Genomic DNA, 16,106 nt, shown 5'->3' with positions numbered 1-16,106 from the left:
CTTGGATCTGCAGAGAAGCAGCATGGCTCAGTGGAAAGAGCATGGGCTTTGGAGTCAGAGGTCATGGGTTCAAATCCCGACTCCGCCACTTGCCTGCTGTGTGACTTTGGGCAAGTCACTTAACTTTTCTGTGCCTCAGTGACCTCATCTGTAAAATGGGGATTAAGATTGTGAGCCCTACATGGGACAACCTGATCACGTTGTAACCTGCCCAGTGCTTAAAACAGTGCTTTGCACATAGTAAGTGCTCAATAAATGCCATTATTATTATTGTTATTATCTCATAGGCATTTAGCATTCACCCTACTCTCTAAACACTTGATAATCACCCCACCCTCAGTCCACACTTTGCTATTTCCCCTATCTGTAATTTATTCTAATATCTGTCTCCCCTGGTAGGTCCTTGTAGGTAGGAATTATGTCTAAAATCTCTATTGAATTGTGCTTTCCCACATGCTTAGTACCAGGCTCTGCAAACGGTAAGCACTCAAAAAATGTCATTGATTGATAGATTTTTCAAAATGGAAGTTTTTGTTGCTACCTTAAGCACATCATTGTCTTATCCACCTCGATGCTATTTTTTATTTTTATCTTTTTCTTACTCCTGTTCCATTGTCCAGCCCAGTACATGTTCCTATATAACACTGTTTGTATCTAGCCTTTCCTCTTAATTCCTACAACCTCTCTTAGGATTTTAGGATACATTACAAAAAGGCATGAACCATCCTTGATCAGTTTACATTTTTTAGTCCTTGTAGCTAACAACAAATGCATGGAGGTCCTTAATTAACAGGACAGACACATCCTGAACACCTGAACAATAGGAAATAAGGATGGCACAGATAACAAAGATGATCCCAAACTTTCATTTTTTGTCAATGCTTCAGCTATCCTAATCAATAAGCTTTTGATTAGAATTTCTACAAAAGCAACAGGCTTGAGTTTGAATTTCACTTCCTTTCTCTTCCCCTATTTATCTTCTTGGATAGATACTAAGGAAAGAAGAAAGAGGGACCAAAACATATGCCCTGAATAAAAGATAATTGAGGGCATCTGATGAAGATCATGATGATAGCAGTAACAAAAGAGCTTATTTTGTTATGTGAAATAAGACTTTTATGGAATTCTTGGGGGTTGGGCTTTCTTTGTATTGTTTTATAAAGGTTTTCTTCTAGGTTTTAATGTATTTTCTGTATATAACTATATGCAAACACTCCACTCCCCCCTTTGGGCCGGCCTCCGACAGGCTCGTGGGGGGCCCTCCTCCTCAGAGCCCCCCGACCACGACTCTCCCCCGTTTAATTTTGTTAGGATGTTTGGTTTTGTTGTCTGTCTCCCCCTTCTAGACTGTGAGCCCGCTGTTGGGTAGGGACCGTCTCTATATGTTAATAACATGTACTTCCCAAGCGCTTAGTACAGTGCTCTGCACACAGTAAGCGCTCAATAAATACGATTGATTGATTTGATTGATTGATTGAAATGAAAGGAAATACTCCAAATGAAATCTGCATTTGTCTTGCCCCTCGCTCACATAGTCCTCCAGGGCCTGGAACTTGTTTCCTTCCAAAATGCTGCAGACCACAACTCCCTCTCCATGTTCAAAACCCTCCTAAAAACCAACCTCCTATTATTCCCACAAATTTTATCACTTTCAGTTGTCTTTCACACTTATTTACATATGTCCATCCTCAGAATTTCAATATATGGATATATTTGATGGGTTGCTCAATGTTATTTAATTCTGTTACCCTGCTTTTGTATATTTCTGTGTCTCTCCCCAGTGGGATTAATAGCTCTTTGGGGAAATAGATCTTGGACTTCCATTATACTTCCCAAGCACTTAGTTTTAAGGCATTGTATTCAGTGAGCAGTGAGTTAAATACTAACTATACACTTTGGCAGTGAGGATTTTGAGCGGAATTAGAAAAGCAACTGCTTTTCCAGCTCTTCAGAGGGATGCTTCTAATCTAGGAACCAGACCCTGTCATACAAGGTGGTCAAGTTGACATTTCTGGCTAGTGCTAAATTCAGGATAATGCCAATACCATAGTAGTTGGTGGACTCTGAAAATATAAAACTGGTAGAACATAAGTCTGCAAACTGATAGGGAGCAGGATTATGTCTCAATTATAATTGCCCCATGTCTAATAATTGCCTTGCACAGAGAAGGTACTTAATGAAGCAGCATGGCCTAGTGGATAGAGCACAGGCCCAGGAGTCAGACAGTTTTGGCCCGGCTCATCACTTGTCTGTTGTTTGACCTTGGGCAAGTCACTTAACTTCACTGTGCCAAAGTTACCCTAACTGTAAAATGGGGATTAAGGCTGCTATCCCTATGTGGGGCAGAGACTATGTCCAACCTGATTAACATTTCTTATAGTACTTGTTAAGTGCTACTATGTGCCAAGCACTGTTCTAAGCATTGGGGTAGATACAAATTAATCAGATTGAGCATAATCCCTGTCCTACATGGGGCTCACAGTCTATATAGGAGGGAGCAGAATTTAATCCCCATTTTACAGATGAGGCACAGAGAAGTGAAATGATTTACCCAAGGTCACACAGCAGACAAGTGGAGGAGCTGGGATTAGAATCTAAGACCCCTGGATCCCAGGTCTGTGCTCTTTCCACTAGGTCACACTGCCTAGTGCCAGGCTCTGCACACACATGTTCATTCATTCATTCATTCAATCGCATTTATTGAGCACTTACTGTGTGCAAAGCACTGTACTAAGTGCTTGGGAAGTACAAGTCGGCAAAATATAGAGACGGTCCCTACCCAACAACAGGCTCACAGTCTAGAAGGGGGAGACAGAAAACAAAACAAAACATGTGGACAGGTGTCAAATGTTTCTACCCCTGTTCTTAGTACAGTAACAGGCACATAGCAAGGGCTTAACAAATACCATTAAAAACACAAATACGTGGAATAAGTGAATATAATAATGAACAATGATAGCTTCACCAGTGTGAAAATTTTTTATAATCTGAATGAAATCTCCAGGCCTCTCTTGTTTTGCTATTTATTTAAAAATGTATATTCTTTTTCCAGGAAACGAGAGTTTAGAAGAAAACTATGTTCAGGACAGCAAAATGGGGTTCGTCATCAATGCTATCTATGCTATGGCACATGGCTTGCAGAATATGCATCACACCCTCTGCCCTGGACATGTCGGCCTGTGCGACGCTATGAAGCCCATTGATGGAAGCAAGCTTTTGGACTTCCTCATAAAGTCTTCTTTCGTTGGTGTTTCGGGAGAAGAAGTGTGGTTTGATGAAAAGGGAGACGCTCCAGGCAGGTAAAGAAACCAAAGACTGAGCAGCTGCAGTTGACAAGAAGAGCCAAGATCATACAGCTCAGAGGAATTCAGGCCTTTTTGGTTTGGTGACCATTATAATAATAATAATAGCATTTATTAAGCACTTACTATGTTCCAAGCCCTGTTCAAAGCGCTGGGGAGGTTACAAGGTGATCAGGTTGTCCCACAGAGGGCTTACAGTCTTAATCCCCACTTTACAGATGAGGTAACTAAGGCACAGAGAGGTGAAGTGACTTGCCCAAAGTCACCCAGCTGACAATTGGCGGAGCAGGGATTTGATTAGACATTATGGGGAGCCAACTAGACATGAGTAAGAACTTCTACTATGGTTGGAAAGAAATTTCAGAAATATATCTCAATCTCTGCTTCTCACATGTTTTGGAAGAACACTGTGGGCGCGAATTTCCCCACAGGCATCAAGTCCCCCTGCTCAGTAGTGCTATTTTTTTACCAGAAACAGTCTGAGTAGCATGCAATCAATTAATCCCCCACTACATATGAAAGTGAACGATTATGGAATGTATTTTTGATGATCTTGATTAGATTCTTCCTGTCACATCTTATCCAACTGATGTTCTTTATTTTTGCAATTGTCAGAACATTTGGTAGCATTTCTAGTACTCACTTGTAGAATTAAATTGCCATTTTTATGGTGTTTGTTAAGCATTTATGATGTGTGTGTCAACCACTGTTCTAAGTGCTGGGGTAGATACAAATTAATTAGGTTGGACATGGTCCCTATCCCTCATAAGGCTTCCAATCTAAGTAGGAAGGATGTTTTTTACCTGTATTCAGAATATGGGTGTTTTTAAGTAGAAACAGCCAAATGTTATCTATCTGGATTCTTAAGGACAGTAAGAATGGGCAGAAATATTCACATTTCATATGCCCCCAGTTGTTCCTTTATCTGAGTCTTCCCATTATAGACTTTATTTGCCAAGTGCTTTTGGGGGGATTATTTATTCTCCATATCCATTTGCAAACTATACAAATCCATTTACATTATGGACTCATTTCATCTTGATCCAAATCTGTGGGTTTTTTTTTCCTCCACCATGTCATTTACTAATTTAAGCACATCATACATTTGTGCCATTTACCCAAACCAAAATTAGTATTATTGTCCTATCTGATTGACATGTTTAAACTTCTCTGTATGTTCACAGAGAATGTTCACTGAATAGATTTGGAGTAGGTCTAATCTATAGAAATTTGGATGTAAATGTGAAAAAATGAAAATGAAATGGAACAATATATAGTAATTGCAGGCTATTGATATACCTGTGGATTCCAAAACATTTCCTATTTTAAGTTTTGTGTGGCTGGTTTATTTTGAATATCTGGCATGTTCAATGAACAAGGAGAGAAGTTAGTCACATAATGAGTCCCAAATTTGGGGGCACATTTATGTCAGCTTAAAAATCCATATCACACCCAGGGGTAAAAAAAGGCACAAGAGAGCCTATTTCACAGAAACCCATTAATGGAATATTCTTCTGATGCATTGGGAAATTGAATGCTTATAGGTATATCTGATGTGGCAAATCTATTATAATCTTTAAGGATCTTGATTTTTTTCACTATCACTTGAGCTCTCATTTGATCAGGTGTCTTTTATTATTATTAATCATATTTAGTGAGTGCTTACTGTGTGCAAAGCACTGTACTAAGTGCTCAGGAGAGTACAATATAACATCACACTCCCTGCCCACAACAAGCTCAGTCTTTTCCTCATTCTTAGGTAGTATCTATGTTGGAACTATCCATCATAATCCCTTTCTTCCCTCATTCAGGAAGATCTCCTCAGGAGATTGCCTGTATTTTTCTTTCCTATGAGGAATCTTGAAGGACCGTGTCAGTAGGCTAAGATCATACTCTCCAATCCTTTTTCAAGATCTTTCTCATTTGATCTAACCAATTCCATGACAGATATCATTTCAAGTCGTGGCCTCCTTCTCTTCCCCATTGTTGACCAAGTGATTCAATAATTCCCTTCTCCCACAGCCATTCACAAATACTGGTTCCTGAGCTCAGAATTAGTCTGTAGATTGTCTCAATTTATATTTTAATCTCTTCCCACAATGTTATTCTTGGTATTCCTCCTTCACCTGTGCTTATGTTCTCCTTTGTAATTACTGCAGTTAATCATACCTTAACATAAGCTGCAGGCAATGGAGGATGCAGGAAAAAAGCAATTAGCAGTAGAAGAATATTATAAATAAATTCTAGCATGCAAGGAGGGAGGCACAAGGTCAGGAGAAAGGAGCTTCCATTATTTCTCCTGTCTCTAGGTGGGACTTTTTTTTGCAGGAGAGTGCTTTCCTCTGTACTTTCCTCTCCACTTCCAACCCCTCTCTTCTCTGTTTTTCTGTTTTCTTACAATGCTGTGCAATTTTTTTTCTCATTTCCAAATGCTAATGAAAAGGGCCCTACAGTGAGCACTGATTTCTTTTCTGAAAGCAAAACAAGGAGGCCTGAACAAAAGTCTCAACTGAGACACAGAAAGGAGGAACATTTCAGTAATACACAACATTAAGACCAACAATAGAAATTTGTGGCTCTTGATTTGATGAAACATAATGGACTTAATAACGGAAAAAGAAAACACAGAAGAAAAATGGAAATGAAATGAAGTGGCAAATTCATTCTGACATTCACATCCTTTTACTAATATTCACCACCACTTTTCAACCCACCACAAGAAAGATGGAAAACACATCAAAATTGGGCATTAGCCCAAATAGTGAAAAGCGATTGGGGTAGGCTTTAATTTAGCTTTGTAAACAGCAAGACATTTCCTGAAGAGTGATGCTGTAGAAAATAATCTGGTTCAAGATAGCCTTGGCACCAGGTGAAGAACAGATGCCAGGACAAAAGGACTGAAAAGGATTCTGACATCCTTTAGTGATACTGGGAAATTCCCAGTGGTGGTAGTTTTCCTGGAGAGAAATAGGGAAGGATCCCCATCCAGGATAAGATTTCCATGACATAAAAAAAAAAGAAATGATGTCTGATTCAATAAACACATTTTTTTCCACCGTTACTCTTGCTTTGGAAGAAGTGAAAGCTCATTGTGGTCAGGGAACATGTTTACCAACTCTGTTATATTGTACTCTCCCAAGTGCTTAGTACAGTGCTCTGCACAGAGTAAGCACTCAGTAAATACAATTGATTATTTTACGAGCAGTCAATATGCAACCTTGAATATTCATGCTAAAGTTTAATGCTGAAAATTAACCAGTAGGTGTGTTGATGATGTAGAAAAGTACCTTCTTTAATAAGGAACTATTTGTATCAAATAGTTTCCCGCTAAGCAGATGAAAATCCTACGTTAGTGGTCAGATATATGTCCAATATGCCCTTGTTAGTTGAGGATTATTTCCAGGGTTGTCTCTCTACATTAAATGTGATTTATCTTGTAAGAACAGTGCCTTTTACTCACTTTGAACTCTCCATTGCAATTATTGCTTTCTCTAGCAGTCATCTTTCCCCTGTGGGTGCACAATAAATACTGGGACCTGATTAACTTCAAAAACTAACTATTGAAAGATGAGTCTAGGGACCCAGCATACAGGATAAAACAAAACTGATTGAACCTAAGAAATGGATCAATTTTAGAGACTTTTGTTCTACAGGACTTATAAGTGCAAAACAAGAACTTAAGGTTCAAACTGGTGGAGGTTATGGCTGGTTTGGGCATACCTAGAATGGCACTATTGTGTAAGAAAACAAGGAAATTGAGAAAGGTTGGAAGGTGGCATATAGCTGTTCATGCACTTGTAGATACGGTTACATATTCAGGTTCATACTGAAGAATAATGTGAAGTACTTGACTCTCCTCCATAAAGAATGAAGTGGATATTCATGAACCATAGTGTGATAACTTGTCTGCTCTGCTCTCTTTTCCCAGATACGATATTATGAATCTGCAATTCACGGATTCCAACCAATATGATTATGTCCTCATTGGGACCTGGCATGAAGGGGTGCTCAATATTGATGATTATAAGATCCAGATGAACCAGAGTGGAATGGTTCGGTCTGTGTGCAGCGAGCCTTGCTTAAAGGGACAGATTAAGGTACTCCTGATTTACTGCCTTGTCTAAGATCCCTTTTTCCCCCCGAAAGGCAATGAGCATATATGCCCAAATAAAAGATTAAATAAAATTTCCCTGGGGAGAAGGGGGATGTTAGATTTGCTTTTCCTTTTGTTTTGGGATTAATGAAAAGCATGGCATTGATCCCAGTGGGAAGTTGGTTCCATAATGAGGATAATAATTGTGGCATTTGTTAAGCACTTACTATATGCCAAGCTCTGGGATAGATACAAGATAAGCAGGTTGGACACAGTCCCTGTCCCACATGGGGCTCATAGTCTAGGTGGGAGGAGGATTGAATCCCCATTTTACAAATGAGGTAACTGGCACAGAGAAATTAAGTGACCTGCTCAAGGTCGCCCAGCAGACAAGTGTTAGATTTGGGATTAGAACCCAGGTCAATCAGTGTTATTTCCGGAGGGTTTATCGTGTGCAGAACACTGTACTAAGCATTTGGGAGAGTACAATACAGTTGGTAGACATATTCATATATCACCTTGACTATTATCATCCTCCTCATTGACCTTCCTGTCTCCTGTCTCTTTCCACTCCAGTCCTTACTTCACTCTGTTGCCCAGATCATTTTTCTAAAAAAACATGCAGTCCATATCTTCCCACTCCTGAAAAACCTCCGGTGGTTACCCATCTACCTCAGTTTTCTCCCACTCCTACCCTACCTTGCTGATCTACTACAGCCCAGCCCTTTCACTTCACTCCTCTAACCCCATCCCACTCACTGTAACTCAATCTCATCCATCCTATCGCTGACCCCTTGCCTTCATCCTCTCCCTGACCTGGAAATCCCTTCCCCTTTCATGTCTGAGAGAACACCACCCTCCACACATTCAAAGTCTTCCAAAAATCACATCTCCCCCAAATAAGCCCTCATTTCTCCTCTTCACCCTCCACACCTTCAAAGTCTTCCAAAAATCACATCTCCCCCAAATAAGCCCTCATTTCTCCTCTTCACCCTCCCTTCTGTGTTGTTTGTTCACTTGGAGCTGTACTTCTTAAACATTTGATATTCACCATACCCCAAGCCTCCCAACCCTTAAATAATTACCCTTATATTCTGCCATTTCTCTTATCTGTAATTTCTTTCAATGACTCTATCCCCTTCTAGATTGTAAGACTCCTTTTTGGCAGGGATTGTGTCTATGAACTCTTCTGTATTGTACTTTTTCAAGTGCTTAGAATAGTCCTCTGCACACAGTAAGTGCTCATACATACCATTAATATTAATAATAATTATTATATTTATTAAGCACTTGCTATTTGCCAAATACTATATTAAGAGATGGGGGAGATAGAAGATACATCATCCATGTCCCACATGGGGCTCACAGTCTTGATCCCCATTTTACAGATGAGGTAACTGAGTCACAGAGACATTAAGTGCACAAGGTTCCACAGCAGACAAGTGGCAGTGCTGGGATTAGAACCCAGGTCCTCTTATGCCCAGATCTGTGCCCTTTCCACTGACCCACACTACTTCATACTACTACCACTGACTGAGTATTCAGCAAGACAAAATATCAGCTAGTAATTATAAACTCCTTGTGAGAAGGGATCTTTATTCTTAGTATAGCAATTGTGGTTGCCCAAATAAATATTACTGATTGATAGGGCAGGGTAGGGAGCTTTTGACTAATTCCACTACAAGAGGGTCAGTCACCTCTTCCTCCAATGCCCTGGCACCACTGCACCAATGGACATTACCAGCCACCCCCAATAGGAACCATTTAAACTCTTCATTTCCATTCTAGGAAATTGTTCTGGTGTATTAATGCGGTCCCTTGAGATCAATCAATCAGTCATATTTATTGAGCACTAACTATGTGCTTGGGAGCATAAAACACATATGATCCCTGCCCACAAGGAGGTTGCCCTGGCTGCTTTGCTCCAGGTCCTTCCCCTGGCTGCAGTTAAACCTGTTCGCTCCTTCCCCTCCAGTGCAATGAACTCTGCAGCCAGTTAGTTAGAAAATATTTTTACTTTCACCCCTGATAATCTAATAGGTATTTTTCCCTCTCCAATTTTCAATGATCCCTTTCTTAATTTATACAATCCAGAGTAGCAACTGTGTAGGAACTCATCCATACAACTGATCTGTCTCTCTTAAGAGCTGTGAAATTACCTATCCAGGAGAGGATCACTGCTCAACTGTGCTTAAGAAACTTGCTCTTAGGTGGGGAGTCTACTGGGCCCAAGGGGCACAGCCGTATTGCAAATATGGTTTCTCTTTGGGCACAGCAAGGCAGCAGATTGAATAATAATAATGATGGTGGTTTTTATTAAGTGCTTATTGTGCCAAGTGTGTTAAGCACTGGAGACGACCTAATAATTAGACTGGACCCAGTTCCCATCCTACATAGGGCTCAAAGTCCAAGCAGCACAGAGAACAGGTATTTTATTCTCATTTTAAGGATTAGGAAACTGAGGCTCAGAGAGGTTAAGTGACTTGCCCAAAATGTAGGTAAGTGGTGGAGCTCTGAGTCGAACCTGGGCTTCTTGATTCCAAGTCCTGTCTGCCTCCCCCTGCAGATTGCAAGCTCCTTGTGGACAGTCATCATGTCCACCAACTCAGTTATACTGTACTTTTCCAAGCTCTTAGAACAGTGCTCTGCACACAGTAAGTGCTCAATAAATGCCATTGATTGATTGATTGACTGGTCTCATTGTGTAGCCTACTGTCTCCTCTGACAACCTATGGAAAGGTCTTGATCATAATGGGTATTTATAGAAGGAAACCAGCTTGAGGCCAGTCACAATCACCTTAACCCCCATTGACCTGTACCAAGGAGGGACTTCTTCGAGTTGGACCTGTTGTCCAGATTGTAATCATGGACTACTTGAATTAAATGAGTGAAGAGTTTTCCCTGAGCAAGAAAAGGTTGCCCTGAGGGAAGGAACTTTCTATGGTGGAGTACTCCATTCCTCTCCACCAGGTAGCTCATTCCAAGCAAAAAAGTGAAAACCTAAAGGCTGTTACTCAGAGTAGCTTTTCCAAAAACCTCATTACCTGACCTGAGTTAGTAAATGCTTACTGTTTCAAGAACTGTGTTATACACCGGGGAAGATATAAGAATCAGATTGGACCCAGTCCCTGCCTTACACTTCTACAACCTGATTAGCTTTTATCTACTCCAGCACTTAGTACAGTGCCCTGTACATAGCAACTGCTTAACAAAAACCATGAAAAAAAAGCAAACATACAACAACAAAGACTGTGGGTCAGTTTTAACCAGATACATTTTTCCTCCTATGACTTCCCTCCTGTTCACCCTCACCACAGCTTTGCTAATGAAAGTGGCAGGAAGGGGATGAGAATGTCACCCTTACCTTCAGCTCTACTATGGCTAACAAACAGATCTGAATGGCCACTAATGATAAGGATAATGATGGCATTTATTAAGCACTTACTATGTGCAAATCACTGTTCTAAGCACTGGGGAGGTTACAAGGTGATCAGGTTGTCCCACAGGGGGCTCACAGTCTTAATCCCCATTTTACAGATGAGGTAACTGAGGCACAGAGAAGTTAAGTGACTTGTCCAAAGTCACACAGCTGACAATTGGCGGAGCCTTGATTTGAACCCATGACCTCTGACTCCAAAGCCTGTGCTCTTTCCACTGAGCCACGCTGCTTCTCTAATAATAATAATGGTATTTGTTAAGTGCTTACTATATGCCAAGCACTGTTCTAAGTGCTGGGGGGGATACAAGGTAATCAGATTGTCCTACGTGGGGCTCACAGTCTTCACCCCCATTTTACAGATGAGGAAACTGAGGCACAGAGAAGTTAAGCGACTTTCCCAAGGTCACACAGCTGACAAGGGGCAGAGATGGAATTTGAACCCATGACCTCTGACTTCCAAGCCCGGGCTCTTGCCACTGAGCCACGCTGCTCTCGCCTCTGACATGTCTAGAGGGCTGTGTGCTGTGGCCATAGGGGTGAAGAAGGCATCATCTATCTGCTCCTTTATCCTTGCTGCTCCCAGATCAGGGAGTTGACCACAGAGAAGCCAGGGCAATGTGGCAGAGAGCCCTGACTAAAAAATGTGGTCCCGGAAGAGCACTGAGGCAGTAATGGCTCCTCTCCCAGTGGGGCTGGGCAATCAACGAGTCTAGAGCGCGATAGCTGGGGACAAATTTGTGGATCTTCATACAAGAGTTTTCCTAGGCATTGAGGAAAAATTTGGCAGGAAAAATAAACCCCCTACAGGGATCTGCTGTAGACTATCTCCCTTCATTAATTCCCTCCTGCCAGCACAAAGGCTTGACAAGATATGAATGGAGAGTCACGTGTCATTTACACTCCAGTCTGCATGTTTCGAGAGAGGAGCAGGTTTGTTCATTGCTTGGCCAGAGGCCGAACAATCTGGGGGCCTCACACCCCTCAACTACCACTGCACTACCAATGGGATAGGTTTCTGACATTGTGGGGTAATACAGCTGGGGAAGAGCTACAAAATAATTGTTCAGCCATCGCCCAGTATTTGCTATGAATACAGGCCTTGTCAGAGGCTGATAGAGGAGAAATCATACGTCAGCGCTTAGAACAGTGCTTTGCACATAGTAAGCGCTTAACAAATGCCATTATTATTATTATTATTATTATTATACACTGCGGGAGGGAAATCTCAGTCCCCTCGATGAGTGAATCTGAATCTGTTGAACAAATAATGATCCTTCTATCCAAGCACAACTCATTGACCTACCATGCTCAGATGGCAGAAAGGTGAATCTCAGTGGTGTCTTGATAATGTGGGGAGAGAACATTTACGAGATGCAGAGGGCATGAATCTTTGGTACAGAAACTCCACCTTTGGGAAAGGCCTTTCATTTTTCTGCTGCTACATAACAGCTAAAATAAGCACACCCTTTTTACCATTGCTGTGGGACATTTTCAGAAGGCTTTCTTGGACATTTTCTAAGGAATTCTAGTTTATTGCATGGTGGGGGGTTTTAAATCAATCAAAATAATGAAGAAATGCAGAAAAAAATAGATTTGATGTCTGTCACCCTGTTAGATTGTAAGCTCCTTGAAAGCAGGAACCCTGTCTGCCCACTGTATCGTGCTCTTCCAAGTGCTTATTGCTGTGCTCTGCACAAAGTGAGTGCTCAATGAATTCTACTGATTGATTACACAATTAATAAAGTCTCTATATACTTGAAGGCAGTTAAGACCATTGAATGGTAGGAACCACGTCTTCTGCTTCCAGTATACACTCCAAAAGTGCTTAGGACAGTGCTCTGAAAAGAGCATGTGCTCCATAAATTTTATTGATTGATACTATTAGGATTCCCTTGGTCTTTTTAGCTTATACCCTTACTCTTTTTAGCTTATATTTCAGGATCATTCATTCATTCATTCAATCGTATTTATTGAGCACTTACTGTGTGCACAGCACTGTGCTAAGCACTTGGGAAGTACAAGTTGGCAACATATAGAGACAGTCCCTACCCAACAATGGGCTCACATTCTGGAAGGGGGAGACAGACAACAAAACAAAACATGTAGACAGGTGTCAAAATCACCAGAACTAATAAAATTATAGCTATATGCACATCATTAACAAAATAAATAGAATAGTAAATATGTACAAGTAAAATAAATAGAGTAATAAATCTGTACAAATATATACAATTGCGGTGGGGAGGGAAGTTATACTGTCAATATTTGAATTTCCATTCTGTTACGATTATTTGTGCATACTTTCCAAATTCAGCTATGGCTGTGACCACTGGTAAAATGTATTTTTTACATATCTATATAAACAATCCAGTTTCTTGAATCCCCTAAGTATATTAACTTGAGAAACATTGATTTTGAGCTACCATTATCATTATTATTATATTTCTTGATTACTATGTGCCAAACACTGTACTAAGAGCTGGACTGGTACAAGCTATTCAGATTTGATGCAGTCCCTGTCCAACATGGGGATCACAGCCTAAGTAGGAGGAAGTAGGATTTAATTCCCATTTCCCAAATGAGGAAACTAGAGCACTGAGAAGGTAACAGACATGTCCAAGGTCACACAGCAGACAGGTGGAGGAGTCTGGATTAGAACCTAGGTTCTCTGTGTCCCAGGCCCACGCTCTTTCCACTAGGTGATGGTGCTTCCCATAAACAGTGTCCCCACATTTTTATTTGACAGTTGCCTATTTAAATCCCTGTTAAGGTAAAGATTTTTCAGCAGGTGGATATTTTTCTACCCAAGCAGCCCTTTTGCACAGACCTTTATTCTCCACAGTTAGTCTATGCATCAGCCTCACAGACAGTACTAGTTCTCTAGAGAAAAACAGAATGCTATCCATAAAAGATACATTGTAATTTATGATTGCTTTTATTCTGGTGTTGGAGACTGTTAAAAATGGTGTCATTCATTGATAAACCCCACTTTTAGTTTCTCCATAAATTCACAATCTTATTTAGGTATTCAATTTTTCCCTCTTGGTTTGAGGCTAGGTGTGAATCTATTTGAAATATTTGATTTTGCTCAAACTTGTAAAGTTATTTGAAAGTGTTAAAAACAATCCTACAGTGTCCCTTAGTGTGATCCTGGTTCTCCTCTTATCTCTCTGGCCGATCATTCTCAGTCTCTTTTGCAGACTCCTCCTTCACATCCCATCCCTTTATTGTAGGGGTTCCTCAAGGGTCAGTTCTTGGTCCTCTTCTGTTCTGTATCTACACTCCCTCCCTTGGTGAACTCATTCACTCCCACAGCTTCAACTATAATCTCTACGCTGATGACACCCAAATCTACATCTCTGCCCTTGCTCTCTTTCCCTCCCTCCAGGCTCGTATCTCCTCCTGCCTTCAGGACATCTCCATCTGGATGTCTGCCCGCCATCTAAAACTCAACATGTCCAAGACTGAACTCCTTATCTTCCCTCCCAAACCCTGCCCTCTCCCTGCCTTTCCCATCACTGTTGACGGCACTACCATCCTTCCTGTCTCACAAGCCCACAACCTTGGTGTCATCCTCGACTCTGCTCTCTCGTTCACCCCTTACATCCAATCTATCACCAAAACCTGCCGGTCTCACCTCCATAACATCGCCAAGATCTCCCCTTTCCTCTCCATCCAAACCTCTACCCTGCTCATTCATTGTCTCATCCTATCCCAACTGGATTACTGCATCAGCCTCCTCTCTGATCTCCCATCCTCCTGTCTCTCCCCACTTCAATCTATACTTCACGCTGCTGCCCAGATCGTCTTTGTGCAGAAATGCTCCGGGCATGTTACTCCCCTCCTCAAAAATCTCCAGTGGCTACCAATCAACCTACGCATCAGGCAAAAACTCCTCACTCTTAGCTTCAAGGCTGTCCATCACCTCGCCCCCTCCAACCACACCTCCCTTCTCTCCTTCTACAGCCCAGCCCACACCTTCCGCTCCTCTGCCGCTAACCTCCTCACTGTGCCTCGTTCTCGCCTGTCCCACCATCGACCCCCGGCCCATGTCATCCCCCTGGCCTGGAATGCCCTCCCTCTGCACATCCGCCAAGCTAGCTCTCTTCCTCCCTTCAAAGCCCTACTGAGAGCTCACCTCCTAAAGGAGGCCTTCCCAGACTGAGCCCCCTCCTCCCTCTCCCCCTCCTCATCCCCCTGCCTTAACTTCTTCACCTCCCCACAGCACCTGTATATATGTATATATGTTTGTACATATTTATTTCTCTATTTTACTTGTCCATATTTATTCTATTTATTTTATTTTGTTAACATGTTTTGTTTTGTTGTCTGTCTCCCCCTTCTAGATTGCGAGCCCGCTGTTGGGTAGGGACCATCTCTACATGTTGCCAACTTGTACTTCCCAAGCACTTAGTACAGTGCTGTGCACACAGTAATCAATCAATCAATCGTATTTATTGAGCGCTTACTATGTGCAGAGCACTGTACTAAGCGCTTGGGAAGTACAAATTGGCATCACATAGAGACAGTCCCTACCCAACAGTGGGCTCACAGTCTAAAAGGGGGAGACAGAGAACAGAACCAAACATACCAACAAAATAAAATAAGTAGGATAGAAATGTACAAGTAAAATAAATAAATAAATAAATAGAGTAATAAATATGTACAAACATATATACAGGTGCTGTGGGGAAGGGAAGGAGGTAAGACGGGGGGATGGAGAGGGGGACGAGGGGGAGAGGAAAGAAGGGGCTCAGTCTGGGAAGGCCTCCTGGAGGAGGTGAGCTCTCAGCAGGGCCTTGAAGGGAGGAAGAGAGCTAGCTTGGCGGATGGGCAGAGGGAGGGCATTCCAGGCCCGGGGGATGACGTGGGCCGGGGGTCGATGGCGGGACAGGCGAGAGCGAGGTACAGTGAGGAGATTAGTGGTGGAGGAGCGGAGGGTGCGGGCTGGGCAGTAGAAGGAGAGAAGGGAGGTGAGGTAGGAGGGGGCAAGGTGATGGAGAGCGCTCAATAAATACGATTGAATGAATGAATTATATCATTCAAAAATGGGAGAAACAAAACCTTTCAAACCTGGTGGTTTCGCCATCTTTACTGAGAAGGGAAATTTAGCCTGAATTTGAAGTTTTAAATATCTCAGCCTATTATCTGTTCCATTCATTCATTCATTTGATCTTATTTATTGAGCACTTACTGTGTGAAGAGCACTGTACTAAGCACTTGGGAAGTACATTCAAATATTATCTATGTAAAGGCTACATTATCATCAGCA

At 41.8% G+C, this 16,106-nt stretch overlaps 1 protein-coding gene across 1 annotated transcript in view; it reads left to right on the top strand.

Moving 5' to 3' along the window:
* The window catches only part of GRM1 (glutamate metabotropic receptor 1), a 348,169-nt gene that overhangs the window by 289,862 nt on the left and 42,201 nt on the right, over positions 1-16,106 (top strand). The window contains exons 4-5 of the mRNA XM_038762331.1: positions 3,053-3,299; positions 7,231-7,399. Coding sequence (XP_038618259.1) covers positions 3,053-3,299; positions 7,231-7,399 — 416 coding nt within the window. The remainder of the gene's footprint in view (positions 1-3,052; positions 3,300-7,230; positions 7,400-16,106) is intronic.

The sequence above is a fragment of the Tachyglossus aculeatus genome, chromosome 2 (assembly GCF_015852505.1).
Source record: "Tachyglossus aculeatus isolate mTacAcu1 chromosome 2, mTacAcu1.pri, whole genome shotgun sequence".
Taxonomy (NCBI): Eukaryota; Metazoa; Chordata; class Mammalia; order Monotremata; family Tachyglossidae; genus Tachyglossus; species Tachyglossus aculeatus.
Note: the sequence above shows the minus strand (reverse complement) of the source record. Positions and strands in the feature narration are given on the sequence as shown.